This window comes from Molothrus ater, chromosome 1, assembly GCF_012460135.2.
Source record: "Molothrus ater isolate BHLD 08-10-18 breed brown headed cowbird chromosome 1, BPBGC_Mater_1.1, whole genome shotgun sequence".
Lineage (NCBI taxonomy): Eukaryota > Metazoa > Chordata > Aves > Passeriformes > Icteridae > Molothrus > Molothrus ater.
In genome coordinates this window covers 120,000,485-120,018,223 of record NC_050478.2, presented here as the reverse complement: position 1 = coordinate 120,018,223, position 17,739 = coordinate 120,000,485, and the positions used below count along the sequence as shown (strand labels likewise).

Genomic DNA, 17,739 nt, shown 5'->3' with positions numbered 1-17,739 from the left:
GAGGTGTTTTTGTTAAACTACTGTCAAACCTTTTAAAATCATCTCTGAGCTGGCCAGAAGACAAGTAAACTGACATTAAAGACAGAACTTTTATAAACTCCTCTTTCAGCCCTAAAAGAAGCACTGAGAAACGCAATCGTGAGCAAGAGAATAAATACATTGAAGAACTTGCAGAGCTGATTTTTGCAAATTTTAATGATATTGACAACTTTAACTTTAAACCTGACAAATGTGCAATCTTGAAAGAAACTGTGAAGCAAATTCGTCAGATAAAAGAACAAGGTAAGAAGACTGATTAATTGACTTTGAATATTTTGTCTTGATTGTTATTTTATTTTTGGCCAACCTGATAGTCTCTTCAGCTTTTCTTTAGCAAATTCCCCTGTTTTTCATTAATCAGTAATGAATAATACTATAAAGTCATGTGAATAGAGTGTGTTAAGTATCATATTCAGTATTTTTAAAATACTTCACTGAAAATTGTTTAGAGAGAGAAAAAATCAATCAGTCTGATGTGTGTATCTAATGGAATTGAAATCACTTGTGCTTTCACAAAAGTTAAACTAGCAGATGGCTTTGGGAAAAAAAAAACACATACTTTTACATGGATGAGTAAGAATCCTTGCAAAAGAGAAATGTCCAGGAGAGTGGGGTATGCAAGAGTTCTGCATACTCGTTCTGCTTTCTTTTGTTGGTATGAATAGATATTGTGGACTAAATTATCTGCGTCCTTTAAATGATGACATCATATCCTCGACTACAATAGATTTGAAACTATTCTAATCTCTAGATAGGGTCCTGTTATAAATGTAAACCACAGAACGTGACAGTTTTCTTCCTGTTCTTTGTCTAGAAGATTAGTTTTGTATTTCTTTTCTTTTGATATATTTCCTATTCAAAGAGAAAACCCAAATCTTTTAGAAACTAAAATTTTTGGAAGTGGGTTTTGTGGCACAGGTCTGTCTAGCAGGTACACTGCAGGTGTTTGGGGCAGATATAAATTCTTGAAGTGGGTGCATGTAGTTTTTCTTTTAATGTAGAAGATTTATATCTCTTTGTAAACTGTGTTTAGAGTGATTCCTTTGATTTTCAAACAATTTAAACATCTTTCACTTTTTCACTTTTCTGTGGGAAAATATATTTTCCTTTTCCATACTGTGTGTGTAAAATTATAAAATTGGAGACTGCATGTTTCATAATTTAGATACATATTTATCTAAATGTATAACTATATAAGTAGATCTGCAGTTTTAGACTTCAGTCTATTCAAAGCTAAATGGAAAGTGGAAGGAGTCAGATTGTGTCAGTTGCCTCCAAAGTTCTAACTGATTAATCTTAGGGAGTGTTCTATTTCTCAGCTTTTTCTCCTCTTTCTGCTGTTAGGTTGCTATGATTTTTTAAGTGGATATTCTAGTGATGTTGCCATGCCCCTTATTAGAAGTATACTTATTAACTGACACAATGTCCATCATTGTTTTGCACCTTACTGGCTTTTGAAATATTCTTTTTCCCTTATTTTCTTCATCCTTTTCTCAAATTGATTTTTTTTTTCCGTCACCAAGCAACACATACTTCTTATCTTTACCTGAGAAAAGGAAAAGGACAAAAAACCTGTGGTTTCCCAGGAAATGGGTGCAGAAAGGAAAATCTGCCAGTCCACTTTGGTAATTCTGTAAGCAGTTCTAGAAAATCTAGTCTGAAAATCTGGCTCTAACTCAGGGTAACTTTCTCAAATCCAGGGTTTTATTGTTTAGGACCAATATCACAGCAATAGTTTTCATGAAACATGCACACTCACCAGACCAGGTTATATGTAAACTATTGAAGTCATCAAGGGCCAGAATTGTGCCAAAGCTGAATGTGCAGTTAGTTTTTTAAGGTCATAAAATCTTATTGCAAAAACAACTGAATATACAGTCCTAAAGACAGACTAAACTGCTGTGAGCACTTTTCAACAAGTTTATTTCAACAAGTAGAAGTAGTTTGCAGCCCTTGAGCAATAAAGACACTGAATTGCTCTCTTTGATGTTGATTTGTTACACAAGGTTCTTCAGCAATTAGATGTTCTGGTAACTGGGTATCCACATAAAACTCGCAGCTGGTACTGACTGACTTTAAGCCTCTTAAGGGGCACAGCAAAACACTGAGACCTTCAAGGTGGTCATTAGTAGCATCTCAGAAGATCAGAATATTTGAAATTATTCCTTTGAGCTGATAAAGGTTTGATACCTATTCCTACATAGAAGCTACTTTTCCTTTTAAGAAAAATTCAAATGACAGCATACTCTGAAATGCAATATTATTTTGGAGCAGGCATTTCTTTAACAAAAATGTCTCACATATACTAAGTGTCCAGATTGCACAAACAGTACAGTCTGCATGTACTTCTGTTCAGTGCCACAAAGAATCTGACATAAACAATGCAAGCAGGTTGCAGACCTCGTGAGGCTATTACTATTGCTCTCTCATGTTTTATAGGTAATTTATCACCTCACATTGGGAATCCTGCACTCGGATATGCTCATCATTTAAATGTATTAACTTTTAGGTTGTTCCAAAGCTTTCTGATTGGTCTTCCACTGTAAAGACCTGTTAGAACACCTAGACAACAGTCAAAAACTTGCATTATCTCTTTCTGAAACAAAAGTCATTAAAATAATGCTATATTTGCATGAAGTGCCACAAGACTCAGGTTAAAAATAATGTTTTATTGCAGTTGTTTTGTTGATTTTAGTGTTATGCAGAATACTTGTGACAAAACTAAATGTATGTCCTGACATTCTTCAGTGATTCTACACTGACATGGACAAATTAGGATGGCTTGGTGGTCATACAGTGGGTCTGCTCCTGCATTTCTTCCAAAGCAGATTAGATTAAATTAGTGAGAACTTAATTTACAGTTTTATTATTTAGAAGTTTTAGTAAAGAGGTTGTTTCTCTGAAATAAATAATAAAAATTCTACTTGCACATAAAGGTCTAATTACTTAAAAAAGCACAGTCAGTTATAAATACCTTGAAAAGCCACTGAAAGCAACAAGTTTTATAACTTCTACTGAGCTTTGTCAAGGAAACTTTATTCTAGGTTCTAGGAATGAGAACAAGGAAGGATGAAATGCAGATTGATATTTGTTTCCCATGTCAAGCTGGCTGGGCTGGTAGCTGAAAAAAGTAATGGATCTTTTGATTTAATAATACTATATAATTTAGTATAATGTTATCCTGATCTATTTTATATGCAAATATATACTTGGAATACTTTATCTGTTATCTTTCTATCATTTCTCACAGTATATACTTCAAAGATTCCTAAGTTGTGGTATGTTAGAGATTCTGTTTATTACAGTTTGAAGGCAATTTATAAATGCGTGTGTAAAGCTAAATTCATTAAAGGAATTCAAGATATTTGGAAGATGTAACCATTGCATGGAGTTTTAATCTGGGTTTTGAAATGGTTTTAATACTTGGGAAAGTGATGACAAGTTATTTTACAAAAGCCTAATTTTCTACTGAGTGTGACTTTTATCATACTATCTTACAATGATTGGATGGAGGTTTTGTGAATGTCCAGAGGAGATGAAAAATTGTGATTATAGCATTAAGATGAAACAGAAGTTGTATTCATGTAAATCTTAAGTGGATATCTCTACTGGGGATTTGAGACTTGTGTTTCAAGCGCTTTGGAAAACATTCATTCAGTTTTTTATTTATAACATAACAGTAATTTGGAGCAGTTGTGTTACATGGTCGTTGAAGTGTAGGCTGTCCTGTTGTTTGCGGTCCATGTTAAGGTTCTTGGAAAGGGGAATGGTCATGGATGTTACAGATGTGTTCATAATGTGTACAGGCAAGTAAGTTCTGATTTGCACATGCTTAATTTAATAAGCTTGTGTTAGACAAGTGTAAAGACCATTGGGAATAAACATTGCTTTATATGCCAGATGTCCAAGGAGCTATAAAGCCATTTGATTGTACTTAAGAAATATGCTTAGTAAAATAGTATCTGATTGATTTTAGGATCATATCTTATTTTAAGAAGCAACTTCAGCATTTAAGATACTAATTTCTGTCATATAAGTATTGCTTAAAATGTTTTCTCATATCTGAAGACAACAGAATTCTGACAGTAAATAAAAGTAATCTGAATTTTCTTCTTCCTTAGTTGACAATCAGTTGAACTGTTTCACATCAATCTCATTTGATTTTATTCCAACAGTAGTCCTTTTCCTTCACTCTTGTCATCAGCCTGACTCCCCTCATTATGGTAGTGGGGGTTTTGTCATTATTTTTTTGATTGCTTTGTCTCTGTTTTGCTGGGGTTTATTTCAGGGTTTTGTGGGGTTGTTTTGTTTTGTTCTGGTTTTTTTTTTTGTTTGTTTTTTTATTCTTCTTTTGGATATAAAGCAGGTTATAAAAATTAAACCCTTGCCCTTAGTTTGCAGCTCCTTTTATCTGTCATGCTGGCCCTAGTCTCAGCAGGTAAATAACTCATCTTTTAAAGCAGAGACTATCTATCATATTTCACTGTTTGAACAACTCCTGCTTTTAAAAAAAACTTTTAAATTTACTTTTCTACAATATCTAGTTGTTCTTTAGCCTCCTGTCTGAATATCAGCAATGCAGTAGGTACAGAGGATACTGAAGATCACCTTAAGCTTCTTCAGCAGTTTCTGCAGCTAAGTCTCCTCTGACCTCTTTGGTTGGAGTGCTGAGGAATGTGTTCTGACAAAAGTGCAGGACATGGGGTTGTTTGGTTTTTTTTTCCCAAGTCCCCTGAGTTCCTTTTATTAAACTCCAGGTGTCTATCTCTTATTTCTCCACTCCTATTCTCCAAGCCTTTCTGTCTTCTGTAGCAATTTTTTAAAATGGCATCCACCTGTCTTATTTAGATTCACATGCAGTGGGATATAATCTACTATGGTAAAGTATTCTCAAATATGATTTTATGCCAGTTCCATTTTCCTGCAGAGTCCAGTTTTCATGTGTCACTAGTTTCTGAAGAGGTTTTATGTTCTGTACATCAGCTTTTCAGTGGTTCAGGGAAGGGATATTGGGTGGCAATTACCAGTCTAGCTGTTAATGTACACTTCTGAGATGTGAAACAGACCTTGTTTTCAGAATAGCCTTAAAAGACAGACCTTGGACAGAATGAATCACCATGTGAAAGCAAAATAGTGTTGGGAGAGGAAGAAGTGCTTGATGAAGAGAGAAATGCATGGAAACCTGTATGAACTTTGAAAGAAGGCTTGTTGTTAATCATATTTATCTTCTTTTTCTGGTTTCACATTTGATAGCAAAACCAGTTTTTGCTTCCTTGTAGCAGCACTGTGTAATCACAGGGCCACTCCAGCAGGTAGTGCATTGTTGCCTCCAGCACCAGTATGCAAGTAAAATCACTTGCTAAAAGAAAGCAGCATGGTCTTAACACTGTAATGAGGTGTTGCTTTGGCTGCTGCTACTTTGAATTTATCAGATCTGAATTTCGATTCATATTTCACAAGGTATTTAAGCAGCTGCCTAACTTTAAACAGATGAGTAATCCCTGTTAAGTCAGTGGAACTACTTAAAGGTTCAAAGTTATGTGCATAAATATCTTGTAAAATCAGGATATTAAGGCAAGGGAGCATATGCAGACTTGTGTTTTGTTTGTTGGTTTTTGTTTTGCAAATATTTTACTAAGTCAATTTTACTGTAATTATATTTTATATTAATCATATTTGAGATGGGTTATTCAAATTTTATGCCAATTTTTGAATCTTCTTTTTGAAGGAATTCTACATGGCTATCACTATGTGTATATACTATATTTTCAGTCTTATAGGATTTTAAGACAAGAGTCACAGAAATTTGTTCTTGAAGTCAAGGAATTTATGCAGAGCATTTACAAAAAAAAAAAAAAAAAAACAACAAAACAACCCAAAACAACAACTATTACTGAATTTGCTTTGTTGTCTCCCCTGCCTACAGCTGAGAGTGATACATTGAAAATATCTTTGATCTTCCTGTGTACATTGTAAGGCTTTCTGGCTAAATATGTAGTTTATGTTGACTTTACTAGTTGCATGACTCCAGAGAACTACTGATTCACTGAAGAATTTTAAGTGGTTTTAAAATGGAGACCATCAGTTTCTTTTCTGTATCTGAGGAAAAGCAGTCCTTGGCCAGCAACCCATCAAGTGGGAAGCTTCCTGGTGTTTGCTTGTTTTATTGGTGTTGGGTATCATGCAGAATACTTAGCTTAAACCTTATCTTACACAGAAGTTAAGGCATTTTAATGATATTAATATTCTCCTGTGGAGGCAGTGTTATAATGTAATTAATATTACTAACTGAATAAGTAACTGAAGACACTTCATGACATATAACTGTGCCCACATTGGGATCGAACAATTAAGAAAGGGGAATTGTTCAGTATGGAGTGGAGAAGGCTCTGGGGAGGCCTTATTGCAGCCTCTCAATATGTAAAGGGGGCTTAACAGGAAAGGCAGAGAGAGACTTCTTACTGAGACCTGGAGTGCCAGAACAAGAGGCAGTGGTTTTGAGCGGGAAGACTGGACTTCTTCCTTATTGTGAGAGCAGAGTGGGTTGGCCAGAGAAGTTGTGGATACACTATCCCTGGAAGTGTTCAGAGCCAGATGGGATGGGGCTTTGAGCAGCTTGGTCTAGTGAAGATGTTCCTGCCCATGGCAGGAGGGGTGACTAAGTGATCTTTAAAGCTCTCTTCCCACCTGACCTAGTCTGTGATTCTATGATTCTCTTGATTCAAGAAGACAGATTAAAATGATCAAGTGTGCAGGCTGCAAAGTGACCTGTGGAAAATAAGTCAGCTGTTGAAAAGCCCTGGTTTTACCATCCCTGCCCTCCTCCTGATCATGAGTTTCCATTTCCTCCCTTACCATGACAGGAGCATTTCTGCAGCTTTGTGGTGAGCCTGAGCAGGGTTTTGAGGTGGCCTGAGGATTGTAGAGGTTGTAGAGGATCTGTCTCACCCTGGGTCCCTGGTGGGGCCCCACTCCCACACAGGTCCATGTGTGCCAGCCATGACAGGGCTAAGGGCCAATGGCCACAGCTGTCCTGGTGGTGTTGGGCATTGCAGGGTGTCACCTCATGGCTGTCACCTGACAAGACATTCCTCCTGACCATGGGCTTCAGCTTAGTCAGTGATGGATGACTTCCATGCCAGAGATAATTTGCTTGAAGTTTTAGACTGAAAATCTAAGCTTTGACTTCAAGTTATGGGTCAAAGTTAAAAAGAAACTAGATGTTACTCTTAGCTGTTGAGGTGCTGGTCTTTTTCAGGTAGAAATGGGCATTAGTGGCAAGTGCTACAGGAAAACTTTCTTGTTTGTTTTGCAGCCTACTTATATTTGCTCTTCTTTGGTCTTTGTGTTCTTTCATAAATTCTGAATGTCCAAGAAAAAAAAAATAGTTCAAGCTAGCAAAGTATGGCTGTTTACTTTGTATTATATAGCTGCAAAGATGATTGCAGTGTAAGAGGTTGTGATCTGTAACACCAATGCTTGGAAATGCTATAAAGGATGAGCTGCTTCTCCTATATTTAACCTTCTTTGGGGGATATCGTCAAGCATTCCCTCTTTGTTCTTTACAGGAATATCTTCATTAAAGTTTTGGTTTAGTTACTTTAATATGTAATGATCATGTTATGGTCTGTGTACTACTGGGATTTAGTAAAAATGTCTTGCATAAGAGAGATGGAGACATCTCTTCTTGAAATTTTGGAGGCTACCTCCTTGGCAAGTGTGTTGTTCTCAGACTGCATTTAAATTGTCACTGAGCACTTTAAACTTCAAAACTTTACAGGTTTGTTCAGGGTTTCTTTTGCAGTTTAACATGTAATCTCTTATGAACTGTAACTATCATAAATTCATTTAGCATTTTTATTTGAGGGTAAAACAAAATGCAGAAATATAGACTGACATCCATCCCTGTACAATATGGACTAAGCTTTTGAGTCTAGTGTTCTCACCAGCTGTTCTGTCTTTAGAGGTGTGATCAGAAACAAAGGCTGAATTTAGGTGCTAAAAAATAAATGCTGAGTTTAGGTATTAAAGAACAATTGTAGCCTTCTGATTTGAGTCCTAATGATAGTGGTTTTAGTCCCTTGTTGTTGGATGATTTGCAGTGTAAAAGATGCTTACTGTAGAACACCAAATCTTGCTGTGTGCTTTAGATTATGAATGCAATGTCTTAATCTCAGCAGCACATAAAGCAAGTAAATTGAGGACACTTCATGTTACCTTGGCTTTCTGTCTGCAGCTTAATTTATGGAATAGCAAATTAATTCACTGTGAATAGTGATGATACTTCAGTCAAAAAAAGATCATCTATTTTAAGGAATCTAGCTTTTGTTACACAGCTTTTATCTTTTATTTTTAAAGACTGCAGCTTGAAAAGCAATAATATAATATTTACTCACAATAGGGTGCAATGCCTTTCATACCATGTTTGAATCCTGAAAACCTGTGGATTCACAGCACATTGAAGAAGCCTTGATCAAAGGCTTCTCTGTGTTCAAACTAGAACCAAGATAATTGCATCTGTTCTAAGTCATGCATTTTGTTATTGCTGGACAGTTAGTTGGAAATAGGGGTCCTTGAATGTGAAATCACAAATCATGAAAAACAATAAGTCAGCTATTACTACTTCAGCTTTCACTTTCTTTTATGAAAACCCTCCGTGGACAACTAGGGGAAGACCACAGACTGAAGACTGAAGGGTGACCTGGCAAGTGATCACTTGCTTGCTCTGTCATGAACACTGTTGAGCTCATAGTGAATGCCCTCAGAAAAAGGACTGGAGAGTCAATACACACATGAAGTCTGTTTCCTTTCATCGTTATGAAGTGTTGGCACATCTCTGTATTTTAGAAGACAAGGAGTACTCTTAATATATCCCCTGCACACTTAACCACACACATACTCTCCTTTCCTTCTTTAACTTGCACAAGATCAGAGGAGGGGAAAGGGGAGAAAGAAAAGTACATAAATTTAAGTTCCACCAAAGTGGATAACTCCATAAACCATAAATCCATTAAGCAGATACTCCATAACTGGAGGTGCTTCAGCTATGCCCATGTTATCTGAACAAGTATCCACATGCTTCTTTGGACAAAGCAGCCGTGTCGTGCGTCCCTTCACTGAGGCTCAGGTTGTCCCAGAGCAGAACTGCATGTCCCTGCACCTTGCTTTGCTCACTGGCATGAACCAGAATGGAGCTCCACAGTGTGCCTGCCACAGAGGAGTCCAGCACACAAAGGCAGGATGCAGCCTCACAGCTGGAATTTGTGACTGACTCATATGGAAGGGGCAGATTGTTAATGGGAAGTTAGCTGAAATCGGGAGCAACTTAATGAAGGAATTGGTAGGTTCTGTTAGCCCTTCCAAAGTCTGAATGTTCTGCAGAATATTCAGTGGAAGTTCTTGTGGTGATCCAGGAGTTGGTGTGAAATATTTTGGGATGTGTTACAGAGAGCTGGCTAGGCAGATAGAATGGTCCCTTGTCATCTTAAGATATGTGATCCTGAGGAGCACTAGCCTTATACTAGTACATTTTTTCCTGAGGCACAATTTCCTAGAAAGACTTGGAACAACCTGCAATTCCCATGATTCTACTGAGGGAGATGACTTCCAGAGACAAATTAGGTGTGGGCCTATATTCAACACTGAAGAGGAAGTGTGTTTAAATATAGAATTTAATCTACTTGGAAATTAAAAAAAAAAAGAGGAAAAGATATCAAGGTTGTAATTTCTAAATATAGATTGGAAAACTCAGAGGGACCCTCATTTAGATTTTTCTTGGTGTGTTTATTTTGATGTTTGGTGGAAAAAACAGCAAGGTATTTTGTGCCAATGACATAAAATTCTTCCTGTCTTCGTTCTTTTGTATAAAGCCTTTCATTGTCTTGGGTTGAAGGAAAGATTTGAATGTTTGGGGTTTTTGTCTATCTTCAGTTGTTTCTTAATATCCCCATTGACTCCTCTGAATGCAATGCTCCCTGTCATTAATTGTCAAAAATGGAGTTTTGTATTGGATGGATTTTCTTTGTATTTTCAAATTTCCCCCCATTTTTTGAAGGGTTTTATTTTAAAGCCTGCACTGTTTTCTCTTCTTCTCAGTAATTGTCCTGTGTTTTTTGTTTTTTCTTCCATGCCTTCTCCAGTCCTACTCTCTTTTGCCTTTGGTGTGGCTTTAGCCATAATTTTATGACCAGCAACACCATACCTGTGACAGTTTTATTCCATTCACTATCATCCCTCTGATAATGTTTTTACTCTTGGTTGCTGTGGTAAGAAATCATCAAATAGTTTAGGGAATGTGACAAAAGTTACTAATGAATTGCTGAGTGTTACACTGATGAAAATCAAGGATTTTGTGATTACTATGAGCTTGAAAGTTGAGCCACCATCTGTCCATCTGCAAGAGGTGCTGATTTTAAGTGAACATTGTAGTACAGATTGTCAGGCCATTGTAGTTAATGTTCAAAATATAATTATTTGTTTGCAGTTGGCAATCTAAAATGTAAATATGCCCTGGTAAGCTTTTTTCCCATTACTTTTTTGTATCAGTGATACAGTCAGAGGAGCCAGTCTGTAAAACCTTTATTAAATATAACTGAAGGAGGATATTGACTTTCTCAGGGTCGTTGTGAATTATGGTGCAAGAATACTCTTCCTTTCCCTGAGCTATGTGATAGTCATGGGCATTGCCACTTGTTCTTTCTTTGGAGGTCAGACAAGGAGCATATATCCTTTATCTCAGCAGCTTAAATGCTTTCCAAGGGAAGGGGTATGGTTTCTTCTATTGTTTTTATGGGGACTTTTGTTGGGTTAGTTGGTTGGTTTATTTAATAAGGACTTTGGCCCCAGTATTCTTCAGTGTTTAGGCTGAGGTGAGCACATAATACTGTGGAAATAACAGCTGTTATGCCAAAGGTCTCACCTGTTGTGTTGTAATGGGTAAAATGTAAAACAAGGAGCAGGCACCCATATTCCTTTTTGCAGGCAAATAAGTATATTGGAGACTGGAGGAAAAGGTTCTGGATTATCACTTCTGATGTCATGCTCTGGCTTGGCTGCAGACCTGCATTACCGGCCTTCGTGCCAGGGAAGGACATGGCTGGAGGCAGACCATAATCTTCAACAGTTCCTGGTTAAAGCTACATGTGTTCAGCATTTTCAGGGTGGTGATTGCCCAGCAAGGGCCCCTCACTCCCAGCCTGTGCCATGTCAGGAGTTTGGAGCTGGGAAGATCAGCAAGACTACAGAGCTGGCTGGGCAGCACCTGCCAGCGCAGCATGGAGCGTCCTCCGCTGAGCTCCTGGTTGCCCTTGGGGAACTGTTGGGGAACTGTTGGTGAACTGTTAAAACAGCTCCAAATTTCTTCTCAGAAGAGAACTGATAAAGTTCACTGAGAAAAGAGAGAAAACAATACCATTAGTGTTTAATCATTTTCCTGTTTATGGATTATACTGACATATTTCAGACTGGGTGCAGATCCCTGCTTCATGAATCTGAGTTAGAGAAACAGAAACGGGAGCACCTAATTAATTAAGTTTTAAGTGTGGTTCAGTCTGTTGAAGGGAGCCCATTTGTATCTATCAGTGCTATTAGCAGACATTTTAAAATGTCTGCTAATTAATATGTGACAGAATAAATTAATACAATTGAGGTTAAAAGTGACTTTGTCTGGATGTAAATCATAGCAACAAGATAAGCCAAGATTTTCTAGGGTAATGAAAAAAGATCTCTTCATTTTAGAGAATATTTTAAGCAATGCAGGTTAATAATCTTACCTTTCTTCCCACAGCCACCCTGAAGTAATGTACCTGAAGTAATGTAGCCACTGTTGAAATATATGAAATTTATCTTAAAACACAGTTTTGTGAAGGACTTGGACTAAAAAATCCCTTTAAATAACTAACATGCAGAAATAAACAGTTTCTTCTAGGAAGGTTTTGGTTTTCCATCTGCTTTCCTTGCAGTAATAGGAAAGTTTCTGTTTCTAAATTGCCTTGAAATTTTGGCTGAGGCCTATGATGTTGGGTTAGACGAGTAAGGAGAGGGGCCCAAGCTTCTATTTCTGAACACTGGGCTGTTATAGAAGAAAACTTCACTTGTCCTTAATGATTCAGAGGTTTTTTGCAAAAGATTTATCTACCATAATCTGGACTATTAGAAACAGTAGGAGCCCTGTAAGCCATGTTAACATGGACACATTAAATTAAAGCTCTTTCTGTTCTTTCTTAGCTGTCTTCAATTATCTGTGCTCCATTTTGGCCTACGTTTTATTATGGAAACTTCTTTCATAGGGAGCCCATGATCCATTATATTTCTTTTTTGTGGGCCACATTAGGTCTCTTGAAGACTTATGCAGTTGTCAATGGCAATTTATAAGAGCAAAAAGATCTTTGCCTGTTGTTGTGGATGATCTGGTGTGTCACAAAGATTTATTATCAGCATCCTAAAATAAGACAGATATTTTGTAATCATGGCGATGTGGCACTTGAAGAAAGGGAGTCATCTGTTTCCTTTTAACAGCTGGTTGAGTACAGAAGAGTTAGGCTTCAAGAAATAGAGTCTGGCTAGATTAATACTCCTCTCTAGTATGTTATTTTGGCCTAAGTTTTCGAAACCCAAAAGTTTAATTAGCTTGGCAACTGCATCTGCAGATTCTAGTCTAAAGAGTGTTAACCCTTGTATCTTTATTTTCAAAATCTGGCCAGTGTTTTAACATGTCAGAGAACCAATTAGAGGGCTGTTAACATTTGTAAAAGCAATATATTCTTTCTGAGACCATGGTGGAGCCCTGTTTGGAATAAAATTATCAGATTCTGCCATGTTTCTTGTCTTTGAAAACATTAGCTCAGCCAAAATGTTAAAGAACACTGGACTCCCACCATTTAGACATTCATATCAATACTGTTTTGAGAGATGAATTATCAAAATAAGATGAGGTTACTCCTTTGGTAAACATCTAACACTTACAAAATTGCAAATGCCAAGAAATACAGTAAATTTTTCTGTCCTAATTCAGCACATACCAAAGAAAATAATTACTTTGTTAAATGAAGTGATGCCAAATATTTGTATCTAATATTTTGGTGCAGAGGTCAGTTGGTTTGGCTCTTTCTTTTGAAATGCAGCCATATTAATGTAACAGATTTTAAGTCAGTGCTGATGGCTGTGCAGCATTTGTTATCATGCACAGTTGAGTAGTTTACGTGAGTGTTTTGAAATCATGTAAATAGCAACAGATGCAAAACCATTTCCTGGATGTGTTTGTGTATACAGCTACAGATACATATATTTGAATCTGCTTATCTGATTCTAGCACAGAATAATAAGTGACTTATTAAATTCAGGGTATTTTGGGGTAAGGCACTGACAGCCAATGTGCTTAATCTAACACGTGTACTCCTTTATGGTTTGAGTACTGTATTTTCGGCATTTATTAAATACTGTAAATGACGCTATAATCAATCAGATATTTGTGATTATACTGATAACTCGACATTCTCAGGAAATGTAAATGCAAAAAGAGAACCCCAAACCCCTGTATTTAAAAATGCATTTTAAAACCAGTGAAAATTAGAAATTCTCAGCATCATCCTGGATTTTAGCCTTTTGATAAGGACATTTCCTGGGCAGGGCACCTTTGATGATTAATTTATTTAGATATTTCCCTAGTCGGTCAATGTACACTATAAAGACAGTGTTGGTGGTCTTTTTGGGGAAAAGATAGTATCTTTAAAACACATGTACCTTTAATTTTTCTGATTGCAAGTTAAGCACAACCTTTCATTTCATATAGAAGCATATGTTGAACATTCTCAAATATTTTAATAATAAGAAAGGTCTAAAAATTTCGCAGGAGTAAAGCTATATTCAGTTATATTCCTTTCCACCTTTTTGAAAACTTAGTTGAAAAGGTTAATGTTGCAGCATGTCCAGGGATTCAGTAGGTGATAGTCATGATGGAAGCTTAATTCAATGCTCTGGAGATGAAAAATAACTTTCCACTCACAATGTGGTAGTTTGACACATCACCACAAGTTTAAATGAAGCACGGGGTGAGAAATAGTTTCTGGATTCAGGGTTCCTTTCAGTCTTAGTTTAGATTTCACTTAAAGGGTAATACAGCAATTGTCCTTCTGTGTCTTTACTGATAAATAAAAATACTAAAAATAATATCAGCAAAGAAATTATTTTAATTGCTGCGTTGTTTCATATTTTTATTGTGTGCTGGGTATGGATCAAGCCATTGAGGATTTGGGGTCCCAGATAGGACACTTTAGTCTTCACTTGAGCAGCAGCAGAGAAAGGGTTGTAAATCCGGGTTTTACTTCAGACCCCAGTCCTTAACTTACCAGAGACTAGGGACCTTCTGGGGTCCAGGTAAGAATAATTAAATATTTTTACCTCCAGGTAAGAATAATCTCTTGCCCACTGCATTAAGTAGGTAAATCTGCAGATAGTAGGTACGAAGTTCTGTAAATAATATATATTTACATATAAATAATAACATTACTTTTAGCTATCACTGTTATATCCAAGAGTTAGCATTCTTCATATATGTTATTTAAGTGTATTTATGGATGATGCTGTGAGTGGTGCCATGTGCCAGGAATGCAGCACTGCAATACCCCAGCTCATGGGGCTTGGAGACAACTGGATCCTGGGGCCAGGACAAAAGGAGTGGGCACTTCCACTGCTGCCACTGTCTTCTTCCTCACTTCCAAGAAGCAGACCACTGAGTTTTGTAATAATGAGAAGGAAAAGAGGTCAGAGATGTTGATGAAAGCAAAGACAGCAAAATGAGAGGGAGGAAGAAACCAAGGAGAAGGTAGTAAAATGCTTATTAAAGTATTTAGCAAAAAATACATATAGAGATAATAGGCTTCTGTCTCTCCAGCAGTTAAATATTATCCTTGGTAAGTTGAATTTCATTATTTTTGTCCTTGTTCCAGTTTAACTGAGCTGGGGGCAATTATTTCTCAGGCAGTACTTCTTACAGGAGGTGTATTGAGTGAGAAAAATGCTGACTTGTACAAAAAAAGAATGATGGCAAAATGTCAAAATTATTAAGAGACAAAACTAGTATTAATTTTAGGTGTTATTACTTCCATTTGCTATTCCTAAATCGATCATGGGTTTTCAGTGCTTGTTTTCTTTTCAGTGTCCATGAAAATTTTATATGCTGGCTACTGTAACTGAATTTTCTAAGAGCAGGACTTCACTCAAAACCTGTAAAGCTGCACAAATGTTTGCCTATATTTGATGGGTTTGTGAGAATATGAAGCTTTCCATAGAGTTAGTGCCTTAGTGATGCTCCTTTAGCATGGGAAGGTGGGGCAGGTATGTGTGGGACAGGAGAGCATCTGCACCACTTAGAGCAGCTTGTGCTGGAAAAAGAAACCACAACGTTGTAAGTGCTGCTACTCCTGAGCGAGTAATTTCACTTACAGCTTTCCCAGGGCTTTTAGCTCAAACCCTAGGGTCATTTACCATTTAAGTGTGCTTCCACCAGCAGTAGTAAATATGAAGCTAAACCATGTGGATGTGATGAGCAGAACAGAACACGGGCAGATGAGCTGGGCAGGCGAGCGTGCAGTGGGAGTGCAGCCCTTCCCAAGCAGAGGGGAGTCGGGCTGACAAGAGGGCTGTGTCAGGGAGGTGGGCAAAGCTGTGCTCCCAGTGAATAAACGTGCTGAGAAAAAGTGCAGCTGTGCTTTTTTAATATGCACTGCAGGAGATTTCAGCAGCCTGATGATATATCATGCATTAATGTTGAAAAGATAAACACATTTGGAGAGCACAGGAAGGCCTTGTGTTTTTATGTTAGCAGAATGCTTCCTAATGAATAAGAACGTGCTGCTGGCTTCACAGAGCCATATGGCAGCTTTTCTAATTTTAGTTCAGTGCAGATGCATAATTCTCCCTTGTTTTACCTCCTAAAACCTTCCTGAGATGTTGCATAGTTTTTCCTGTAAGACTTGATCTATAGTTTCTGGGGGAAAATATGTATTCAAGAGTCTAAGAGCTTCTTTGCTCTGGACAGATGTGTGCTGTGTGATGAAAGAGCAACCTCACTATATAATCACTTCCCTAAAATAGTAGCTAACTTTATTCACAAGGATGGGATAAGCTGGTGTTAAAATTGATTGCTGAAATAGTTGCTGTTTCTTAGGCACTGGTGTTTTGAAAAATTGCTTGCTTTCAGGGAATAAAAACAACTTGTGTTGAGGGAATGGGAACTGGGTGAGGACGTGCATGGGGATATCAAGTTTCAAGTGAGCCATGGATCGCAGTGCTTTGAATTACACAGCTACAAGGCAGAGCTGCTTTCCCTGTGGTTAACCAAGCATCAAAATAACTTGCACGTTCTTCACTGCTTTACTTCATCATGTGTAGTGATCCAAAACTATTCTCATTACCAAATACAATTTTTTGGGTTTTTTTTCTTCTGTGTTTTATTCAAGTTGTTACATTTGAAGGCACTTTCTGTACAGCCCTATTCATGTTAAAAACCTCCTGTCCATTACCAGAGTCAATACAATTACTTAGCAATAGTCATACACAGATGTTATTGCATCTAATATTTGAAATGTTATTTAATCTAATACTCAAAACTGTAAGGTCAGCTAAAACATAGCCTTTGCTAAGTATACTTTCTATTTTATGTTAGCCTTAGTTTTTAGTACTGTGTCTACCCTTACCTTGGACTGTCAGATACTTCTGCATTTTTCTTGATTGTTTGGATGTTATTTTTGCATACCAATTCAGAAGGATCATGCAGGGCAAACTTAGATATATGAATTAGGCAAGACAAGAGTTGTTGGCTAATACTTATCAAAAATGGAAAAGATAAGTTGTTTTCTAGATAGTTCCAGTGTAAAATTAAATTGCATGTTTCAACTTTGTATAGCATTTACATTCACTTTCAAGTGATGTTCCTGTTACTGTTATAAGCATCTTGATTTGTATGATTTTTTTTTTGAAGAGTGCAGAGTTGAGCTTTCTAGTGTCACTTATTACAAATCTCTTTGTTTATATTTTTTACCTATTGTACAAAAAAGGTATGTGATTTGAGATAAGTGTGGCATTTCAATAGCAGTTCCAGAAAATTACAAAGAGCAGGAATTATGTATAGGGCATATGGAAAACCTGTTTTAAACAGTATTGGATTATAAACTTGAATTTACCTGTTACGGGTGGGGGTTTGCTTGACCTTTTTCTTTGGTGGTTTTTAGAGCATGGGTTCTTGTCTGCCCAGCATTTCACCAGCATCTCTTTTTTGCTCTTCTTGTTCTGTGAAGAGCCTTAAATGTTGCTCCAGTGAAAAATAAGCTAAATCTGTGTTGATGCAAATTTTCTCTTTCAAATTATGCTTCATCTTTTTGAAATTCCTGCAGAGGCTAAGTTTTGCTCTTTTAATTTAAAAATGCATATTGGTTTTGCAGAGAGCACGAAGGGGGGAAATACTTCTGTAGCAGGTTTCCTTAAGGAAGTTGGAGCAGCTTGAATACAGACAAAGAGAGCTTTTTGAGTGGTTCAGCTGGTCCTGCCTGCCTACCTGTAGGAAAGTAGGGTTTGAAACACAACCAAGAGAAGGTGATGCCTGTCATTAACACTTCAGAGTCTGCTGTCAGAAATGCAGAGAGAACTGACATAGCTTGAGTTGGGAGGATGGAAAACCAAGAGGGCTTGCTAAGTTAAAATGTA

At 37.1% G+C, this 17,739-nt stretch overlaps 1 protein-coding gene across 5 annotated transcripts in view; it reads left to right on the top strand.

Moving 5' to 3' along the window:
• NCOA2 (nuclear receptor coactivator 2) overlaps window positions 1–17,739 on the top strand; it is a 188,588-nt gene that overhangs the window by 114,962 nt on the left and 55,887 nt on the right. For all 5 annotated transcript variants that reach the window (XM_036398948.2, XM_054514161.1, XM_036398928.1 and 2 more), the window contains one exon: window positions 110–282. In XM_036398948.2, coding sequence (XP_036254841.1) covers window positions 110–282 — 173 coding nt within the window. The remainder of the gene's footprint in view (window positions 1–109; window positions 283–17,739) is intronic.